We start from the raw sequence: 20,029 nt of genomic DNA on the forward strand, positions 1-20,029 counted from the left end.
TTTTTTTTTTTTTTTTCCAGCTTTAATTGAGTTTATTGGTACATTTTAGGGATACAGTACAGTTACATTCATTGCTGGGATCTTGTACCTCTACATGACAAGTCTTGATTCTCATTTTTTCCCCTTACCTCTGCCCTCCCTTCATCAATCTTTCTATCATGTTTAATCAATTAAATTAGGCACAACCACACTCTTCCAGTCCATTTCACACTTGGCTACTCATATAATATTTTTACATATACAGTATCGGTTACCTTATTCCTCTGTTCTAAAATCACCAATGCCTCTCAATTATTCACTCAATGAAGTTTCACCACTTTAAAAGAATGTTACGATTTGATTAAAGTTTCTAGTTGTGTTACTTAGCCAAATTGTTACAAATAACAAAAACATTACTATATATACTCTTGTTTATTGATCATCTACAGAGACTTAATTTGTATTTATAATTAATCCGTGTGCTTTTAAAAGGCTACTCCATTTTGTCTGAAGGTTTCCAGAAAATAGGTACAAAATAAAGATGTTCACTAGCACTCTAAGGTGCATACTGTTTAATATTTCCAGCCACTATGTACCCCTGAAAGAGGCATTACTCTAATTAGAGAAACCCAGACCCGCTCACCTGTGCATCAGCAAGCTGAACAGCAGGAAACCCTTGGTTGGCTTCTTCTACACCTGCCACATCATCCTGACTAGTGCTATGCTGAGAATGTGTTCCATCCAAAGTATTCTGGTCACTAGACAAGACTGTGTTGAAATCTGAGGCTGAGGGTATCGTAGGAAGATTGGGTGCAACACCTAAAAGAATAAAATTTTAAAGAATAAAATGTGAATTATTGAAAAATAGAAACAACATACAAAGGTACAGGAAGGTAAACTTTTGAAGCCTGTAACATAGGTCTATTATAGATCATTTAAAACGAAAAGAAAGAAAATAATGCTTTTAGGTTATTCTATAGACATAAATTTTAAATGAAAATTGAAATGAATATTTTTCAGAACATCAGTCATTCTTATACATGTATGAGAGCCAGTCAATTCAAAGGCAGAATTTTTTGGCTACAAAATCTTTGAAAAGCATGTGACATTCCATTGTCTTTTCCCTGAGAGTTACAAACAGTAACAGGTACTTCAAGAATTATATATCTACTTTCCTAAGAGAGAACAAAAAGAAATAGTGCTGTTTTTTTCCTCTGTGCTCTATTTATCGTTTAACTAAGACAAAGGACTTAATGATAGAAGGAAATCACTACCTTTCGGTTCTCTTAAAACTTAAACTATATTCACTCCATACAGTAGTGAAACTCATAGTACAATGATATCAAAAACTGGTGAAAGCACCACCCTTCTATGTTCTTCAGCCAAGGGTCTGTGATAAGAATTTACTTGAAATTGAAATAGCTGTTTCCTGCATTAATTTAGGTGCCTTCAGTAATTAGCATTAAAGGCTACTTCACATAGTCTTCATATATAAGTAATATATATATGTATATATATATATACATATATATATGTATATATATACACATATATATATACATATATATGTGTATATATATATATATATATGTATATAAGAAAATAATATATCCATTTACTAAACTTGAAAAATACAATCAAATCCCCCAGAAAAACAAAAAATAGAAAAAGAAAGGTAGGTTCACGTATTTTCTGGATATAGCCATCATTATTTCTTGGGTGAACTTGCCAGTCTTATTTTTTAAAAATTTACCTCCTTTTAGTGTTTATATCTGGTATATCTGCTTTTCTACAAGAACACTGAGTGACTCTCTCCATTGAGGTATCATCAAAGCCATTTATAAATGGGCTCATTTCACCTGAACACTACTTAACACTGCTATTGATGTTATCTTAATTATTCAGTTAAAAACAGGAATTGGGTATAATAATTATGCATGCTACTTAGTTAAGCCAAATAATATTATAACTGAATACCTGTTGGAAGACTATTGTGTCCTGATTTTGTTGCAGGAGATTCTTGGACCATACTTCCTCGATTACTCACAGCATTTGACATCCAATTATAGAAACTCACAGATGATGGCTCAGATAGTAAAGGATGTTCAGATAACATATCAGTGGCCATTGTATTTCCTGAAAATAGTTTTCCTGAGTACAGAATTACATATGTACTAAAGAAAAGAATCTACAATTTATATAATTATTTTCAAAAAGTCAGGTTAAAATATCTTTTTCTCATAGATGTTTTCAAAGTCTTCCTGCATGATGTTGTAATTTGAATACTATGTCATTAATAAGTAGGTTATTTTTACTGTAACAGGGTGGAGATCATGCATTGATTGGTCTAGTCACATTCCACACCAAATGCCTAGGTTGATATTAGTGCTACCATTTAAAAATACAAAGGGCATGAAGAGAGTAAAAGTTACAAATATTACAAAGTATCTTCTAAAATATTTTCACAAAAATAAGGTGTAAGTGAACTTTGCAGCCAAAAGTATATATCTAAATAAAAATATAATTTTATAATTAAAATATATTTATAATTGTCATATCTAGGGGCTGTACCTGTTCTAGTCAGGGAGCTACTTTTCACAGCTGTACTACTTCTCTGAGGAGTCCCTTCCAGAAGATTGTGCAAGCTTGGAAAGCTTCCAGTCAGGTAGCTGAGTAGGCTCTCCTTCCTTGGACTCTCCTTTACTGACATTCCAGCACGCCCAACATGCACTGGAGAATCTGTGGCAGTGTCTCCACTGGTATAGCTTAAAGAATGATACGGATGAATGCCCTAGAAGGAACAAATCAGGTTTCTTATGTATATAAAAATGGCTACTGATAACTATTACAATTGCTATTACTGCTAGCAACAATTACAATTGTCCTTACTGCTAGCTATTCTGTACATTAATACCAAAACTGATGGTGCCTATGAAGATTGTGTTGAATCTCAGAGGTATGTAATCATGTTCTATAACTCTATAGTATAATAACAAAGGGCCACCTTTATTATCATCATTATATTAAAGCGTGGCCCCTTTATTTTAACTATGTGTCATTAATTTCTTTCTAAATCTTAAGAGAGTAAACTGATAAGACATACAGGTCCTAGAACAGCTTATCCAAGAGTTGGTAGGAAATAAAGCACTAGTTAATAGGTAGGAAACAGTAGAAAGAGCACCAGAATATCAGAAAATTATGGGTAGGATGTGGAGGTACTAAATAACATCCACAGTGCTAAAAAAGAAAAAATAAGTGTTTGAAATATTTCTTTCATCACTACTTATTAAATGAACCAGCAAACTAATGCCCAGATACAATCTCCATTAAATAAAATATTTCTTCAAAAAACTAAAAATATTAACACTAAAATTATCTGCATCATGATGAATACTATCAAAGAAAGGTCTAGATATTCATGGAAACTAAAGAAAGAAAAGCTGTCTACCTTTAGCAAATTTCCCTGATGTTTCTTATTGAAGGTCAACATAGGTATTCGCCTGGAAGCAAACTAGAGTCTTTCAGTAAGAGCAAGAAATCTACAGGCAAAGACCACCAATGCTGTGAAGCTCTCTGAAGTCTTAGCCCTCTCTGAAAATTAGAACAATCTGTGCTTTTTTACATTCCCTATAAGTCATCCCTTGGGTGGCAAAAGAGATGGGAAGGATGTCAATGTAGGAGATAAATGAGCACTTACAATATGCAGCTGTTAAACACTTGCCCGGGGAAGTTAGCAAGATCCTGTCTGAAAATAAAAACTTTTTAAAAGATCTATGGATATAACTTAGTGTAAAGGCCCAGTGTTCAATTATTAGTACCATAAAAACATTACTAATCAAGTTCATTTCAACACAAACTGAATATTTAGGATGGATACTCAATACTTAAATTTGAGATAACAAAACTTTAGGTCTTCTCTTTAAATCCAAACCCAGCAATAATACACCTTTATTTTTAATGCAGAGTCACTATGCGTATGTGTTTTTGAAAGTTTCCTCATTATCTCAGCTCCGGTTACAGGTCCAGAGGTACCAGGTGGTGGCCGGTTAGCTGTTCCCTCTAGTAGCATTGTGTGCTCACTGACTGTGGCTGAAAGAGGGAAAAAAAAAAAAAAAGTATATATTATCCCACATATTCCTGAAATGTCAATCCAGTCAGTGTTCCTTCAGCTTCATAATTTGACAAATTGCAGAATTTGCCACAATTTTTACTCGTTTCTCTCCAATTCCAATCCTCTCCATCTCAAAAAATGGAACAAATACTTTCTATTCAATCTTTCTCAGATGTCATGCAAATTATACAAAGAACAAAAATCAACTAACCAAGCTCAAGAACATACAGAATGCCATACATTAACATGGACATTTGCAGATAATTTCTAGAAGGATATTCAATGCATGTACTATTTTTTCACCCTTTGTGCAGACATGAAATTTTGAAAATAATTAATAAAATCTAGCCTGTTACTTATAATACATTCACTTATTAGATTTTTTTCAAAAACTACACTGAGTAAAATATTACATGTTAATATTTTGAAAGCTCTAATTTTAAGGCTACTCTTCTATTCTATGCTACTTTTAGTATTCATCAAAACATGGTAGGATAAATTTTCATTGAATTACATGTCATGAGAGTTATAAAACTTAACTTCTGGCAAAGAATTAAAGTGTGCATGTACTCTATGAAAATGGGTATCAATTCTCTTTGTTCTGATATAACCACTTTGTTAACAGAATCACAGGCTCCATTCAGGCTTTCAAATTTACTTAAATTGAGCTTCAAGCATACACAAGGTTATATAACAAAGACCCTTTTAAAAACAGATAAACAGATAAATACGATTTTAAAAAGAAGCCTTAATAGTTTCATTCAAAACATTCTTGTTATACAGATACCACTCTACTAGACAGATCAGAAAAAATCTATTGTATTTCACATGATTAAAGTTATAAAATCAAGTCAGTAAAAAGATTCCAAAAATTATTAAAATGTTATTTGGATTTTTAAAAAATCACAGTTGTATAATTGAGCCATGATATCTTCAAACTCTGGACATGAATTATTAAAATTTTCAAACATATGTTATCAAGTGTGTAATATCCAACTAAAAGATTTGTTATATTAATGACTATGGAAAAATCAAAGACTTTTGATAGTTTTAAAAATGATACAGTAGTGCTGGGCATGGTGGCATACACCTATAATCCCAGCATGCTGGATGGCTGAGGCAGGAAAATTACAATTTCAAGTCCAGCCTGGGCAACTTCGTAATGTAGTCTGTCATTAAAAAAAAAAAAAAATTTTTTTTTAAATATTTTTAAGGGCTAGAGATGTAGCTGAGTGTGGAAGTCCTGGATTCAACATCTGATATCACCAAAAAAATGGATATTAGTAACTATGCAAAATAAGAAAATACTCTTCATTGTGAGGGGTAAGAAAATACTCAACAAATGCTTACAAAATTACCTGCATCAAACTCAAATTCTGCTCCATCAGCACTAGTATCACTTTGAAGACCACCCCCATTATCCAGCCCAAGTCCATCTTCATGTTCATGGTTCACAGTTGCTTGAGGTTTCAGTGGCTGAGCAGGTCTATGTAAGCTAACTCCTTTAAAGGCGGGTGTCACCACAATAAACTTCATCCATTGCCTGGCCAGTGCAACTAAACCTTTTTTTAAAGTCACTAAAGCAGGAAGTCCATCACTCTGTAACAACCATGATGAAGGCATAAATTTACTAAGGTAATAATAAATTGCCATTAAAGTTTTGCATGCATTTGCTCATTTACATCCGTAATTCTCATTTAGAGACTAAGAAACTAAAACTTAACTGTTAGGTAATTTGTCCAAAGTTTTACAGGATTTCAAGTTGACTATAGTACCTGCTATGGCTCGGATATGGTTTGGGCATGTAATTCAGGGTTTATGTATTCCAAGCTTGGTTGCCAGGGTGGCAAGGTGAACATGTGGTAGGATCTTTAAGAGAGAGAACCTAATGGAGATCACTGGGCATAATGCTTTTGGTTAATGTAGTTCTGATAGGAAGCTGTTAGTTCTCACAAGAATATTTATAAAAAGAGAAAGACTGGCACCTCGTCAGCCTCTCGCTTTCTGTCTTCCATGTAATCTCTCCCTCCTTCTTGTACTCTACAAAGTCAATTCTAAGGGTTTCTCCTCACCAGAGAAAAGCTGATACCAATGGTGTTACTTCCTAGAGATTCTTGACTTGCCTGGCTATTAATAACATTGATACACTGGTCTCTAATTTGGCTATATGTATTCTTATATATAATGGCTAGAAGCCTTTGAGAAGAGAAGGGATATACTTCAAAGCTCTAAAACCTTAATTATGATGTTTTATGTCCTTTTCTAGGGGCAGAGATGAATTAATTGGTTTTGCACCACAATTATATATTTTCCCTTCAATCATTAATTTTATTAAATCTGTCTTTGGTGATTACTCTCTTGTTTGAAACATATTAATTCCTTCAGCTTCTAAGATACAGTTTTCTTGTTTCTACTAGCTTCCTTTGCCTTCTTGGTACTCTATGGTTCTTTCAATCTCTTTACTCCCTTTTATTTTGGCAATTTTTAGAATTCTTTGATCAGTTTCTCATTCAAAATATGCAGAGAAATCTCATCTATATTCACAGATTCTAATAACACTTTTGCAGTACTAACTCGCATATCACTAATCTGAGCACACTGTTGTTGACTTATCTATATTTCTATCCAAATTTCATCTTCAGCCTTTCCATGCACATATTAAACCTTATAGTTTATGGTCTTCTAACAAAATTGCAACTTCTTCATAGTTTCAGAACTCACCATTGTAGCATCATCAATGATGGAGTAATTTGCCTGATGCAGGTAGTGGTGCAATATATTACATAATAAACATGAAGGATTTTCTTGAAGAAAACGAGCAACTTTTGTAAGTCTGTTGTATTTACTTCTTAAGGGAAAATGTACACTTTTATTCTGAAACCAAGAAACAACAGATTATTTATGATCCTATTATAAAAGATCTATAGTAATTGAGAACTTGCAGGTCTGATGTTTTCCAACCATGATTAACAGTAATTTTCAATAATAAAATTTGTATGATACTTTACGTTATTAAAAGACATACCTCTAATGCTTCTGTCATTATGCATCCCATAACAGCACAAATTCTCAAGGTTCCCTCAGTTTCCAATTTGTTTAAAGAGGACTTGAGTTGGTCAATAGGAACAAGCCACGCACCAACAGCTGGAGTAGCAGTGCTTAAAAGATTCAGTTGCCTTTCAAAAGAAAATAAAAATTCATTAACTGTCAAAACCTACATTTCAAACAATTTTCCATTCCTGCCTTACTTACTGGCTATTTTATTCAGGCAAAATTAATTATTTTCTTTTCCTTTTGTCCACTGATAAATTACGAGAATATAACTAGAAAAGAAAAGGTAGAAAAAGCCTTTCAAGAGATTTTTTTTTTTAAAGAATAAACAAAAGACTAAGGCAGGGCAAAAAGGAAAAATAAATCTAAAGTACTAATAAAGAAATTAGGTCAAATAGGTGAGAATAATGTCTACAGAAAACATGAAGCAAGAGATGGAAAAAGTGGCAATTCTAATATTCATGGGATATAGATACATCAGAAAAATAATATTGAAAAAAATGAAGCAGAATTCTATGTTATTTGAAAGTAAGAAAAGTTAGCAGACAGTACTATACTTTTAAAACTTTTTACCTAGAAAATGCATGTGTAGGAGATCTCACATTAGTAGGAGCAGCAAAACTAAACCAAATTTCTTTAATAGTCAGTTTCATGCTACATGAATCTGGAGGCGGAGGCATTAGAGGTAGATCTTTTTTTAAATCATCAGATTCAACTCCTTCATCCTATATAAAATGCCAAAAACTTAATGAATAGCCACCAACACACGGGTTTACTAGTGTTTTAAGTACAAAACCTTTTCATCAAATCAGTTTTCAGATAACACCTTTCTATAAAAATATTTATTGTGAATCCTTTTCAACATAACATTCTCCTTATTCTGAGAAATATGAAACCTTAACAGTGATAAGGAACACAGCCTAAGAAAAGGTTTGCACTATCAACCATAAATCAGAGATCTTAGAACTAAAAGGTTTCAACTTCACTCAATCACGTTTGTTTAGCGACGATCAGTGTTACTTTTTCCAGGTAAATGAGAGAAAGAGATCTTTTGATTTCTCCAGAAAGCACATAACTATTAAGTTGAATAGTGGGTGACAGAATTAAGGTCTTCTGCTCCCTATCATATTTCCATTCCATTTCAACAGAAAATGTCCAACTTCCAAATAAAGTGGGATAACAAATATTATTGTAGCACATGTTCAAATAAGACTTTATAATAAAACTTATTTTAAAAGCTAGTAATTTGAATCTGTATTAAGAAATGTGAAAATTTTTGAAAAGTAAATTTGCCACCTTCCTGAATACATGGAGGTCAAGAAGCATAATGTTAAATAAACAAAAAGGTCTACCAGTTACATCTACTTACAAGTCTCTAATTCAATTTTAGGTTTAGTTGGTTACAAGGAAGAGATTGATAGTTTTTGTAGGATGATCAAAGAATGTTAAGTATCCAGAAAATTTTTGAATCCTAGGCATCAAATGTAATTATATAGTTTTTCTACAATCTTCTTTTTAGCAAAACACTGATTGGTACATTTTAGATATACATAATGATAAAACTCATCACAGGGAATTTGCATTTGTACACACGCTATATCCTGCCTCTTTTTTTCCATTCTCTCCTTCCCCTCACCAGCAGTCACTAAACATAAGTATACAATGTCTTACTGTCAACTGTTCTTTTTGGAAATGTGGCAGGAAAATCTACTCTGAACTGATGAGATGCTATTTATCCCATTTAGTGCTTTAATTAATGTTGTGCAAAAATATTTAAAAATTTCAAGATGGAGTGTGGTTTCTGATCCAGTTATTAATTTATGTTAGTACATAGTATACATACTATATTAAGATTCAATTAGAAAAAGCTAAGCTGAGTACAGTGTCACATGCACCTAGAGAAGGGGAGGAAGCTCACCAGTAGAGCTCTTGGCCAGCATGTGCAAATACTGGGTTCTATCCTCAGAACCATAAAAATAAATAAAAATTAAAAATCTGATTTCTCAAATACATGTTTGCTCCATGGATTTCAGATTTGAGGATATGAGCCAGAAACAGTGTATATAAAGATACAGAACTTGAAATTTTTGTAAAGAGAAGGAGACTTACAAACAAAGAACTATAGTAAGATGTGTAAGTTCAAACAAAACAACAAATTTGGTTTTTGACTGACTTTGTGGCACATATGGTACATCTAAATGCTGATGTATGAAAGGCCAATGATAACAACTCTGCAGAGTGAAGGGTTAGTGTGCCAAAGGTACAGCTGAAGGAAAGAAAAGTATCATTAAATTATGGAAATGGCTTAGGAAATAAGTCAAGAGTAGAAAAACAGCAAGAAGGAAAGAGGAGCGAAGAAGAGAATGCTGGCAGAACACATACATTTGAAAAGAGAAATACCGTAATTCCCTAAGGAAATAAGCCAAGACAGGACACAGAATCTAAAGAAAATTGTATTAGAGAATTTAAGCAAACAGAGTAGGATGTTACACAAAGAAAGATATGAATTTCTGTGAAGTATTTTACTAGGTGAAGAGAAGAACAACTAGGTTCTTTCCAACCCTTGTTGCGTGAGTAGCTATTATTTTTTTTAATTTCCTAATTAAATTGCTAATCCACTTCCCCAGAACTTCCAAAGAGAAAACTGTGATTAAATTTTAAACTACACTCTAAACAAACAAACAAACAAACAAACAAAAATGCCTACAAACCTGGGTTTCAGAGGTGAGTAGAAATACTGGATACTTATGACACATTTTTTTAAGTTAAAAGGAATTTTCTTTGGAGCTTTTTTCCTTTGCTCAATTGGTCTTTAAAAAATGATCAGCAGTGTGTGTGTGTGTCAAACAAACAAACAAACAAACAAAAATGCCTACAAACCTGGGTTTCAGAGGTGAGTAGAAATACTGGATACTTATGACACATTTTTTTAAGTTAAAAGGAATTTTCTTTGGAGCTTTTTTCCTTTGCTCAATTGGTCTTTAAAAAATGATCAGCAGTGTGTGTGTGTGTGTGTGTGTGTGTGTGTGTGTACTCTTATTAATTTCTCATTATGTTCCAGGTAACAAATTAAATCTTTCAATTAGTCTACTCCTGTTATAGGTGAAGAAATTTGCCAAATCTTATCAGTTAGTGGCCCAGTTTTTTTCAATATTGAATTTTTGTACATTTTTTGTTATGGTGGCAGTAGCAATTACTGTACCTATCACCATGAAATGCTACCACAGTAAAAATTATAAATGAATAGAAGATATTCTGAACTCTAAAATAAGCAAAAATTGATGAAAATATTTATAATTTACATGAAATATCACCAATAACAAAATTACTTATTAAAAACGATTTCTGGGGCTGGGTACTTAGCTCAGTGGTTCCACCATCTGCCTCGCAAACTCAAGGTCCCGAGTTTTATCCCCGGTACCAAAGAAAAAAATAAAAATAAAAAGGACTTCTGCTAAAATTCACTAAAACATACAAAGTTGGCTTTTCTTAAATTCCATTAGTGCATTAACTCATAGAATCTTTAAGTTTATAACACAGCAACATATCATGCTAAGTATCATGATGGATATAAACATATCTCTGGTATATCTTGGAAATTGTACTCTAGACAGTATATTCACCAACATGCCAAAACGGGAAGACAAGCAAATATGTTCTAGAAATAAATTTAGAATTGATTGTATCATTTTGTATGTTACTTTCTCAAAGCATTATTAATATTTGAAATTCACCAACTTGTTCATCTGAAATAGAATTTCCATTTAAGTCACAGGAAGGACTTGTCCGGTCACATGGAAGATTATCATCAGAGACATCAGTATTATAACCGCTGCCAGTTGGAGAATCAGAAGAATTATTGGATGTTAGCACTCCACCTCTATCTGTGACATTAGCTTTACCCATAATTCCAAAAGTGTTATATAAAACAGCACCAGACTGTCTTCCTCCTGTAAAAATGAAGGCATTTATATATTAAAAACAGTGGGTTAGTGTGTTGCAGTGTTATACTCTCTATATATAAAAGTTTATAGAGATCACATTTTTTTTCTCACCATGATCTTGCCCTTGTCAATAAAAGTGACATACAATTGCATTATCAGGGAAAAAACTGTATGCCTATATAAACTACTAATATCATAATAGTTAATATGTATGTGGTATGATTGAAAAATATGGTGAAAGTTCAAATTTTAAAATTTATTACAGTAAAAACCTCTCAAAATACTCCTCAATGTTTCAAACACACTTGCTACAGCTTGAATCTAGACGTCTCCCCAAAGTTTGGGTTGGGAGTGACTGGATCATGGCTGTGTGATACTGGATTATGGGTATGATAACTGGATCAATTTCCTAATTGTACTAACATAGTTCTGAGTGTGCCTGAATGGATTTAAAGACCCATACTGGGTGTGAGTGGCACCTACCAATAGGCTTGTAGCCTGAATGGAATAAAAAGAAAGAAGAATAGAGAAAGAAGGTTACTTCTTGTTGCCTCCTGCTTGCCCTGCCATGGACTGCTTTTCCTCTGCCATGCCCTTCTGCCTTGGAGCCAGCCAACTACAGACTGAAACATCTACAAACTGTGAGCTAAACAAACCTTTCTCCTTTAAGTTGTGGGTATTGAGCAATTTGTTCTAGCAATGAGGAAGTAACTAAGACAACACTTATCCCATTGTGCTTGCCACATCCTGAAGCAGTTCTGGAAGTCTACTTTCCTGAGTGGGTTTAGTTGCTCCATCACAAATGTCTTCGTGTCCTTAATAGATTCAAACTGTTTACTTTTCATGGTCATTTTGACTTTGGGGAAGAGGCAGATGTCATACACTGCCAGACCCAGTGAATAAGGTGGTCGAGGACACATAGTATTGTTTTTATGAACCTGCCTTTCCTTTGAATGGCACTCAGCAGGGCAATCACTGTATTTTTTATCATACCTTGTCAAAAAACAAAAGTGAACTTCCAGAACTGCTTCAGAATGTGGCAAAAACACTGGGATAAATGCGTTCAAAGCAAGGGGGAACATTTGCCATTTCATGGCAATGTGTCTTTCAGTGTAATAAATTTAAAATTTTTAAATATTCACTATATATTGTGATCAGACCTTATATATGATAAATTTAAAGGCTTATAAACAATGCAACTTCCTACTTTAAAATATTGTTCAATAACATATTAGGCCCAAATATAATTATTTTTCTGTATCTCCAAACTTTTTTTTAAAACAAATTTTATTTTATCCCATCCCCCTAAAATCCCCTCCCCTCTCTATGTACAAAAGCTTGTTTCCATTTTTTTCTTCTATTTTCACTTTTTTCTTGTAGCTTCTTTCCTAGAATCAAATATAATTCTAAGTCATCATTTTTCAATGTATAAGAAATTTACAGTATTTACATACTATAACAGTAAAGTACAAAGATCTAGTCATCAACTACACAAACTTTCAAACATTTTGTAGCTTTTATATTTTATTGGGAATTTTGTTTCAATCCCAGATTGCTTTGTTCAGGAATTGAGGCTTATTATGTCTGGAAGTTCTGCTCAGTTCTGAAATACACGTTGTAGGGTAAAGCTCCATTTGTGCAACTAGGATCCACTCCAGTAAATAATCCCAGGTACCACATTTTCTGTTTTATTATTTTATTTAAGTTAATAAAACACAGTTGCTCAAAACACTTCAGCAATGTGGGACCAAATTATCCCCACTTTAATCAGAAATCAGAAAAAAAAAACCTTACCTTTTATGGTTAAATTTTCAAGTCCGCATTCAAACATTATCCAACCCCACTTTTCTTGGCTGGGACCAATTCGTGTTACATCTGGAAGAGCTTGCTGATCTGTTTCATCTACAAAAGTAAATTCATCCAGTTCTTCAAGTGTAAATAAAACTTTGGACTTCTCAAAAGGAATAGCAGTGATGGCACAGGTTCCAATATCTATTGACAAAAGAGGAAAGGGAATACTTTAAAGTGAGACAGTACTAGTTTTAAAATAAGTATTTATCACTAAGGTTGCTTAGAAAGGTATCTTAAGGCTGGGAGTTTAGCTCAGTGGTGTAGCCGCCTGTTTCACAAACACAAGTTTGATTCCCAGTACCAAAAAAAAAAAAAAAAAAAGGTATCTTAGTATTTTGTCAAGGAGACAAAAAATAAACAAATAAAAGGACTTTTAAAATAATGTCACCTCAAAGGAAAGAGAGAAGGTTCCATAATTTACAAATAATTGTCCAAAGGTAATATCAATTTGTTTCTGAAAGATACATGCAACACTAAAAATATAAATTTAGTAAGATTCTAAATAATTCAGCTTCATGATCAAGAGGTTTAAAATACTTTTCAATATTTAAAGACAAAAAAATTTTAATTACCTGGCCTTAGGAAAAATTATTTTCTAGGAAAATTACAGCTTTTAGAAAGACTGAGGTATGCCAGCACATTTTATGTAAGTGTAACTTATCACAGCTATTGCCAGGATTCCACTGATTACAGATGCAATATGAGAACATTCTGAGTGCCTCAGAATTTTTATTTTATCTTACATATTTTTCTTTCTTTTGCTGATTACAGCTAGTGAATACAGGCAAGCAAAGAGAATATAAAAATATATAAATATATCCATCAAAAGTTAACTTATTTACATTTGAATTAAATGCCTTCTAGTCTCTTAGATATCATTTTGCAAACCCTGTTTTGGTTCTCATTTTCTGTGTAACAAGGAAACTAAGACATATTTCTCAGGTCATTAAAAGTTCTTCAAAGGTACCACTTTAATAGCTATAAATCACTCCATCATACAGAAATACTATTCTTTACATTTCTGATTAGAAAATCTTCCTTGTTCAGAAAATACTCACCTACATTTTATTATTCAACTACTCATACTTCTCTTTAGTTACACGAACTTACTCTGATGTATAAGGTGAGGATTTAACTTGAATTTCATTAAAATTTCTTGATGTGGTAATACAAAAACATATATCAAGTTCCCAAAATTATGAAAAATAATACAATGAAAAGTTCCTAATACTGCACTCAAATATCTACTTCACCTCCTGCTGGATAACAAATATCATGTGATTACTGAGTATCTTTTGATAGATAACTAATGTGCACATAAAACACACACGTTTTCCTCCATTTGTACATAAATGATCACCTTGGAATTTCACTGGGAGTTTTGTCTTTGATAAACATGTTTTGCCTGGCTGATAAATCTCTAAATTATAGATAGAAGGTTTTGCTTTTAAAGTCTGTACAATTCCTCTGGTACAAACTGGTTTTACAGTTTTGTATTTTACACCAGTTTTAGGCCTACAATTCACAGGTAGTTAGGAAAAGTCATCAGACATTGTCAGTCTTCCTTCACAAGGATGGTGAAACAAGCTTTAAGAAAGTTATACCAATTACAGAGATCCAGACTGCAGACAGGAACTATGAAACCTTCAGAACCTAAAGAATACAGTGAATAAATTCAAGGAATAAATTTGCTCATTCAGCATTGGTCACCTGTCCCACAAGAGATTTTAAAATAGCAATCAATGCAAACAAAACAAAATATAATTGTTTTCCTGGGTGAATCTGATAATGTGGTCATTTAAAACCTCTAAAATGAGAAAATGCAACAGAGTAAAAAATACTGAAGTGGCATATAACACCCCTACTTTCACTTTAAAAAAAAAAATTGCAGCAATATTCGAGAGAAAAAAATCATGTTCCCTTCTGAAAATTCTTACATTTATACATGCAAAAGAAAATCTTATTTACTGTAGAACTCTACCTGTTGTATCAAGACCCCTAAGTTGCCCATGAACTCGATGAATGTTTAACTTGGCAGCAATTTCTTTGCCTTTTTCTGCTCCAGCATTTGACCTGAGAGATCCAGATGATTGAGGCTGCATCTTAGTGGCATGAACATATCTATCAAAATTTGATGTTTTACTAGGGTCTGCATTATTTGAAGTTTCTTCAACCACACCTCTTAATTTAAAAAAAAGATATAATACATAATGTTTAAATTATATCATTCAATGAAAACATTTAACTATATGATTTACTCCTTCCATCCCTCCCCGGTACTGGAGGTTAAACCCAGAGCCTTTGCACTGAGCTACTTCTCCAGTCCTCTTATTTTTATTAATTTTCAGTTAGTTTCTCACTAAATTAGTCTAAGTCTCCCTAAGACAGGCTGGGCTCAAACTTGCAATCCTGTCTCAGCATCCCAGAGTGCTGAGATTACATGTGCCACCATATCCAGCTTAAATGGTTTATTTTTTTAAAAAAAGCACTCCACAGCCGGGCATGGTGGCGCATGCCTATAATCCCAGCACTCAGGAGGCTGAGGCAGGAGGATCGCTGTGAGTTCGAGACCAGCCTGGGCTACATAGTGAGTTCCAGGGCAGTCTCAAAAAACCAAAAAAAAAAAAAAGCACTCCACTATTTTAACTAAACTGATATAAACAACAAATAATTCACTACTGAAAACAGAATGAATAAAAATACAAACTTTCAAAAATATACTTTACTAATATATAATTCCAAAACCAGTTTTGAATTTTAATATTTCAATTCTCAGAAACACATTCAAAGATAATCAAGGCTTGCTTTTACATCCAGCAAAATAACTTACTCAAGCTCATGTAATCTTTCTTACCTGTTCATACGAACTTGTGTAGCAATTCTGTCAAAACACAAAGCTACTAGGGAAACATGAGTGACACTTCTAGTAGGAGCTGTAGTTGGAGATTCTTCTACTGAGGCTTGTAATAAACATAAGTTTACCTAACACAAAATATCACACAGTTCAGATTTAAAAAGCGAAAAGGTATTGTTTAAACATAAAATACATATATAATGAAAAGCTACTTCTAAGAATGGCCTACCTACGTATCTCAGGGTAGTAAAGATAAAGCTTATGAAGAATCTCATAAAATAATCATAATTAAATTTTTATTAGGTGAAAAATGGGACATTTTACTAATTATAGCAAGTATTCTGTATAAGAAAACTATTTACAAGATACCAAATCTATATTAGGTCACCAAGGGAATAAAACATATTTTTTGATATTATAAGCTGCTTCATTGCCGTTCACTTTGGTAAAATGCAAAGGACAGAATGCTCTCCTCTTTCAGGAAAAATATTTTAAAATATTAAATTTTTACCTTCGGTATGCTAACATTAGCTTGAAGACCTTTAATTGTTACATTATCCTGCTTTGTTGTAAGATTTGTCTGTGCTTGTCCTTGGTTAGTCATTCCTATTGTAGCATGCTCAGTTTTGGTTCCTCGAACATCTTGTTTGGAAGATAACTAAAAGGATTGAAGGTAGTATGATTTCATAGGTCTTTCATAATTTCCACGACATTAGTTTGTCTATTCCCTTTGTCCTCATGCTCACTACCTGCCAGCTATCATCAAGTTAACCTCAGTTTCTAAGGTAGGAAATAGATTGGCAGCCATAGGATTAAGAAAAAAAATCACTAGCATTATACATATAGATACACACACACACACACACGTGTATGTGTGAAAGCCTATGGAGAAACATAAAAAGAAAGTATAACAATTATAGGTTGTGTTTTTTAGGATCACTAAACTTTACTCTTTTTGTTTTGAATTATTTTTTATTTCTATTGTCTTTTATTTTTCACTTTGCTTACATACTGAGTTTCTCATCTAAGAGAAACCATGCAGTATTTAAGAGTGTCTGATTTACTTCACTTAACAGTATGATCTGAAGGTACATCCATCATCCTACAAATGACTCAAGTTTATCCTTCTTTATAGCACAGTAGTACTCCACTGTGTAAAAATACCACATTTTTCTTTATCCATTCGTCTGCTGAAAGACATTTAGGTAGCTTCTAAGATTTAGCTATTATGAACTGTGCTGCTATACCATGGGTGTGCACACATCACTGTAATACAATGCCTTTAACTCTTAGGAAGATACAGGAAAGAAGATTTGGTTTCTGATAAGTGGCTCCTCATCAGAAAGGGAATCATTCCAAACTTTTTTTCTTTAGTTTTCCTTTATAACCATATGTTTGCAGTATAAATTATTATATTCCTCATGGGAAGTTCATGCTTGTATATTACACATCTTAATTCTTTTTTCATTACCGCCCCTCCCCTTCCTACCCTCCTCCATCCATCTCTTGATCCCCTTCCCTTTTGCAAAAGATCTCTCTCTCTATTTCCCAGTATTTAAATTATGTGTCTACTTTATTTTTTTTCATGCTCTCTATTTTAACTACCTATCACTAAGAGTAATCCTATGTTTCCTAAAATATGATACAGATATATTTGAAAGACAAATGGATATCACCAGAAGAGTACTAGTACTGTATGTGACTGCTAATCAACTTGGCTACATGGCTAGAAGCATAGCATTAGTAGATATCATAACAATAGGAGGTAGTGACTCGATTCATTGAACAAAAACAATCCCAACACAGCATTAAGATAAAAGTCATCTAATACAGAGGAACGGTTAAAAAATAAGTATCTTGCTCCTTAAAAAAATTAAGGTACTAGTGCTAAAGAATATTTATTCACTTGGGGCTGAAGTTCTTTAGCAAATGTTGGAATTAAGCTATTTATAAATTAAAGAAAAAAGACAGCTACAATTTTTAAATAAATACTTTTACTATTGAATCTATAGTATGGTTATATATGCTGTCTTTATATAGAACTAAGGACACATGACTTCTAAAATGATTTGGATACATTTTCACATTATACTCCGTTTACTGTGCCCACTGAATAAAAAGCTCTCACATTTTCTGAGAAGGTAGTCTTGCTATTTTGGACAGCTTCCCTCAAGACTTTGGTGTGAAGATCATCTACAATTGCAGCTGGATGTCGAGTACTAGCACAATGAACCATTGCTTCAATATATCTGAGGAAAGAAAAAAAGTAAAAGGAAATTTTAAATATCATTAATACTATCACCTAGTTTATCTAAACATCAGTGAGATGTAGCACACTTAAATATTTATAACAATTCTTCAATACTGAAATGAGAATGTCAAAAATACATTTTTAGAAATTATACAAAGACAGTATTTGTGAGATTTTTACCCCCATTATTACTACCTTTACTTCAAGATAAAGCATTCCAGATTGGATAAGATCTTTCTTGTTTCTCCTACCTGGAAACAAAATTCTATACTTTTTCTTGAAGTATCCATTTTAGCATTCTTATTCATTTACTCTTGTTTAAATACATAAAAACATAAAGATTATACATTTTAACAAGGTGTTAACCTAATATCTTGATATGTGTATATACTGTATAAAGTAATTCAAAAATCACATTAAATATATTTATCTCATCCAACATTTATCATTTCTCTATGGTGAAAAACTTTTAAATCCTTTCCTCTGTTATCTACAGACGCTGCACTACGCAATAGTACACCGGAACTTCTTGCTCCTATCTACTATAACTTAGTATGCATTCTTCATCAACCTTTTCCCATCTTTTCCCCACTTCTACTCTCCCCTCATCTCTGGTATCTACATTCTACCCTTAATTTCTATGAGATCAAATTTTTAAGATTCCACATGAGTGTGATCATATGGTACTTGTCTTCTTGACTGGCTTATTTCACTGAATAACCTATACCTCCATCTATGTTATCAGAACTGACAGGATTCTATTCTTTTCATTCTGTGTATGCGTGTATGTTGCTTTCTTCTTTTTGTTTTATTTTATGGCAGAATCTTGCCAAGTTTTCCACGCTGGCCTCCAACTTATAAGCCTCCTGTCTCAGGATCCTGAGTAGCTGTGATCACAGGCATGCACCATCAGGCCCAGTGATTTCTTTCTTTTCTGTAGGTGAAGAGTATTCCATTGTGTACATGTTATCACATTTTCCTTATTCAATCATCATCTGATGGACACTTAGGTTATTTGCATGTCTTGGCTATTATGAATAATGCTGCAAGAAGCATGGGAGTGAAGATGTCTCTTCAACATACCAAAGAGATATTACCTCCTCCATTTTTTAGAAAACTCCATTTTGTTTTCCATAATGGCTGTACTAACCTACATGCCTCCCAACTGTGTACACAAATTCCCTTTTTCCACATCTTTGTCAGCATTTGTTGTATTTTGTCTTTTAGATAACAGTCATTCTTATTGGACTGAGGTAACACTTTACTGTGGGTTTTGATTTGCATTTCTTTGTTGATTAATGATGTTGAGCATTTTTTCATATACCTGTTTGTTATTTTTAAGTCTTTTTGAAAGAAATGTCTATTTAAGTCTATTGTCCATTTTAATTTGGGTTATTTTTTTTTTCTGTTGGTCTGAGTTCCTTATTGTAGGTATCAACCCTTTGTCAACATACATAGTTTATAAACATTTACTCTTATTCTGTAGGCTGTTTCCTCACTCTGTTAATCTTTTCTTTACTGTGAGGAAGTTTTGAGCTTGATATAATCCCATTTGTGTATTTTTGCTTTTGTTTGATGTTCTTAGGGTCTTGTACAAAAAAAAAAAAAAAAAGCCTTGCTTGCCCATTCCAGTGTCCTAAAGTATTAAATCCTATGCTTTCTTTTAAAAGTTTCATAGTTTCAGGACTTACATTTAAGTCTTTCATCCATTTTGAGTTGATTTCTTAAACTGGTGGATCTTTTCTTCAAAAATCTCCCTAAGATAATTTCCTATAGTTTTCATCTATATACATAAAAATCTTAAAAAGCTATCATAGAAAACTGTGTACCTTTGTAGTAAAACATTTTCATAAAATTGGTCCTCACTGAAGCCCTTCATCACTTAGGGTTTTCTACACAATTTTGCTTTCCGCTGTGTTGCACTCTGGTTTTTATTCATATTTGGTTTATTTTCCTAGATAGACTACTGGCATCCTGTTGGACAGAGT

At 33.0% G+C, this 20,029-nt stretch overlaps 1 protein-coding gene across 7 annotated transcripts in view; it reads right to left on the reverse strand.

The window, feature by feature from the left end:
* The window catches only part of Kiaa1109 (KIAA1109 ortholog), a 213,952-nt gene that overhangs the window by 91,998 nt on the left and 101,925 nt on the right, over positions 1-20,029 (reverse strand). For all 7 annotated transcript variants that reach the window (XM_010611104.2, XM_033760040.1, XM_010611092.2 and 4 more), the window contains exons 32-45: positions 17,919-18,039; positions 16,302-16,448; positions 15,791-15,918; positions 14,918-15,117; positions 12,880-13,077; positions 10,880-11,091; positions 7,715-7,866; positions 7,116-7,266; positions 6,812-6,964; positions 5,449-5,689; positions 3,926-4,068; positions 2,551-2,770; positions 1,957-2,115; positions 623-798 (exon numbers count right to left, since the gene is read on the reverse strand). In XM_010611104.2, coding sequence (XP_010609406.1) covers positions 623-798; positions 1,957-2,115; positions 2,551-2,770; positions 3,926-4,068; positions 5,449-5,689; positions 6,812-6,964; positions 7,116-7,266; positions 7,715-7,866; positions 10,880-11,091; positions 12,880-13,077; positions 14,918-15,117; positions 15,791-15,918; positions 16,302-16,448; positions 17,919-18,039 — 2,401 coding nt within the window. The remainder of the gene's footprint in view (positions 1-622; positions 799-1,956; positions 2,116-2,550; positions 2,771-3,925; positions 4,069-5,448; positions 5,690-6,811; positions 6,965-7,115; positions 7,267-7,714; positions 7,867-10,879; positions 11,092-12,879; positions 13,078-14,917; positions 15,118-15,790; positions 15,919-16,301; positions 16,449-17,918; positions 18,040-20,029) is intronic.

Source organism: Fukomys damarensis, unplaced genomic scaffold (genome assembly GCF_012274545.1).
Source record: "Fukomys damarensis isolate Sample0158 unplaced genomic scaffold, DMR_v1.0_HiC HiC_scaffold_38, whole genome shotgun sequence".
Lineage (NCBI taxonomy): Eukaryota > Metazoa > Chordata > Mammalia > Rodentia > Bathyergidae > Fukomys > Fukomys damarensis.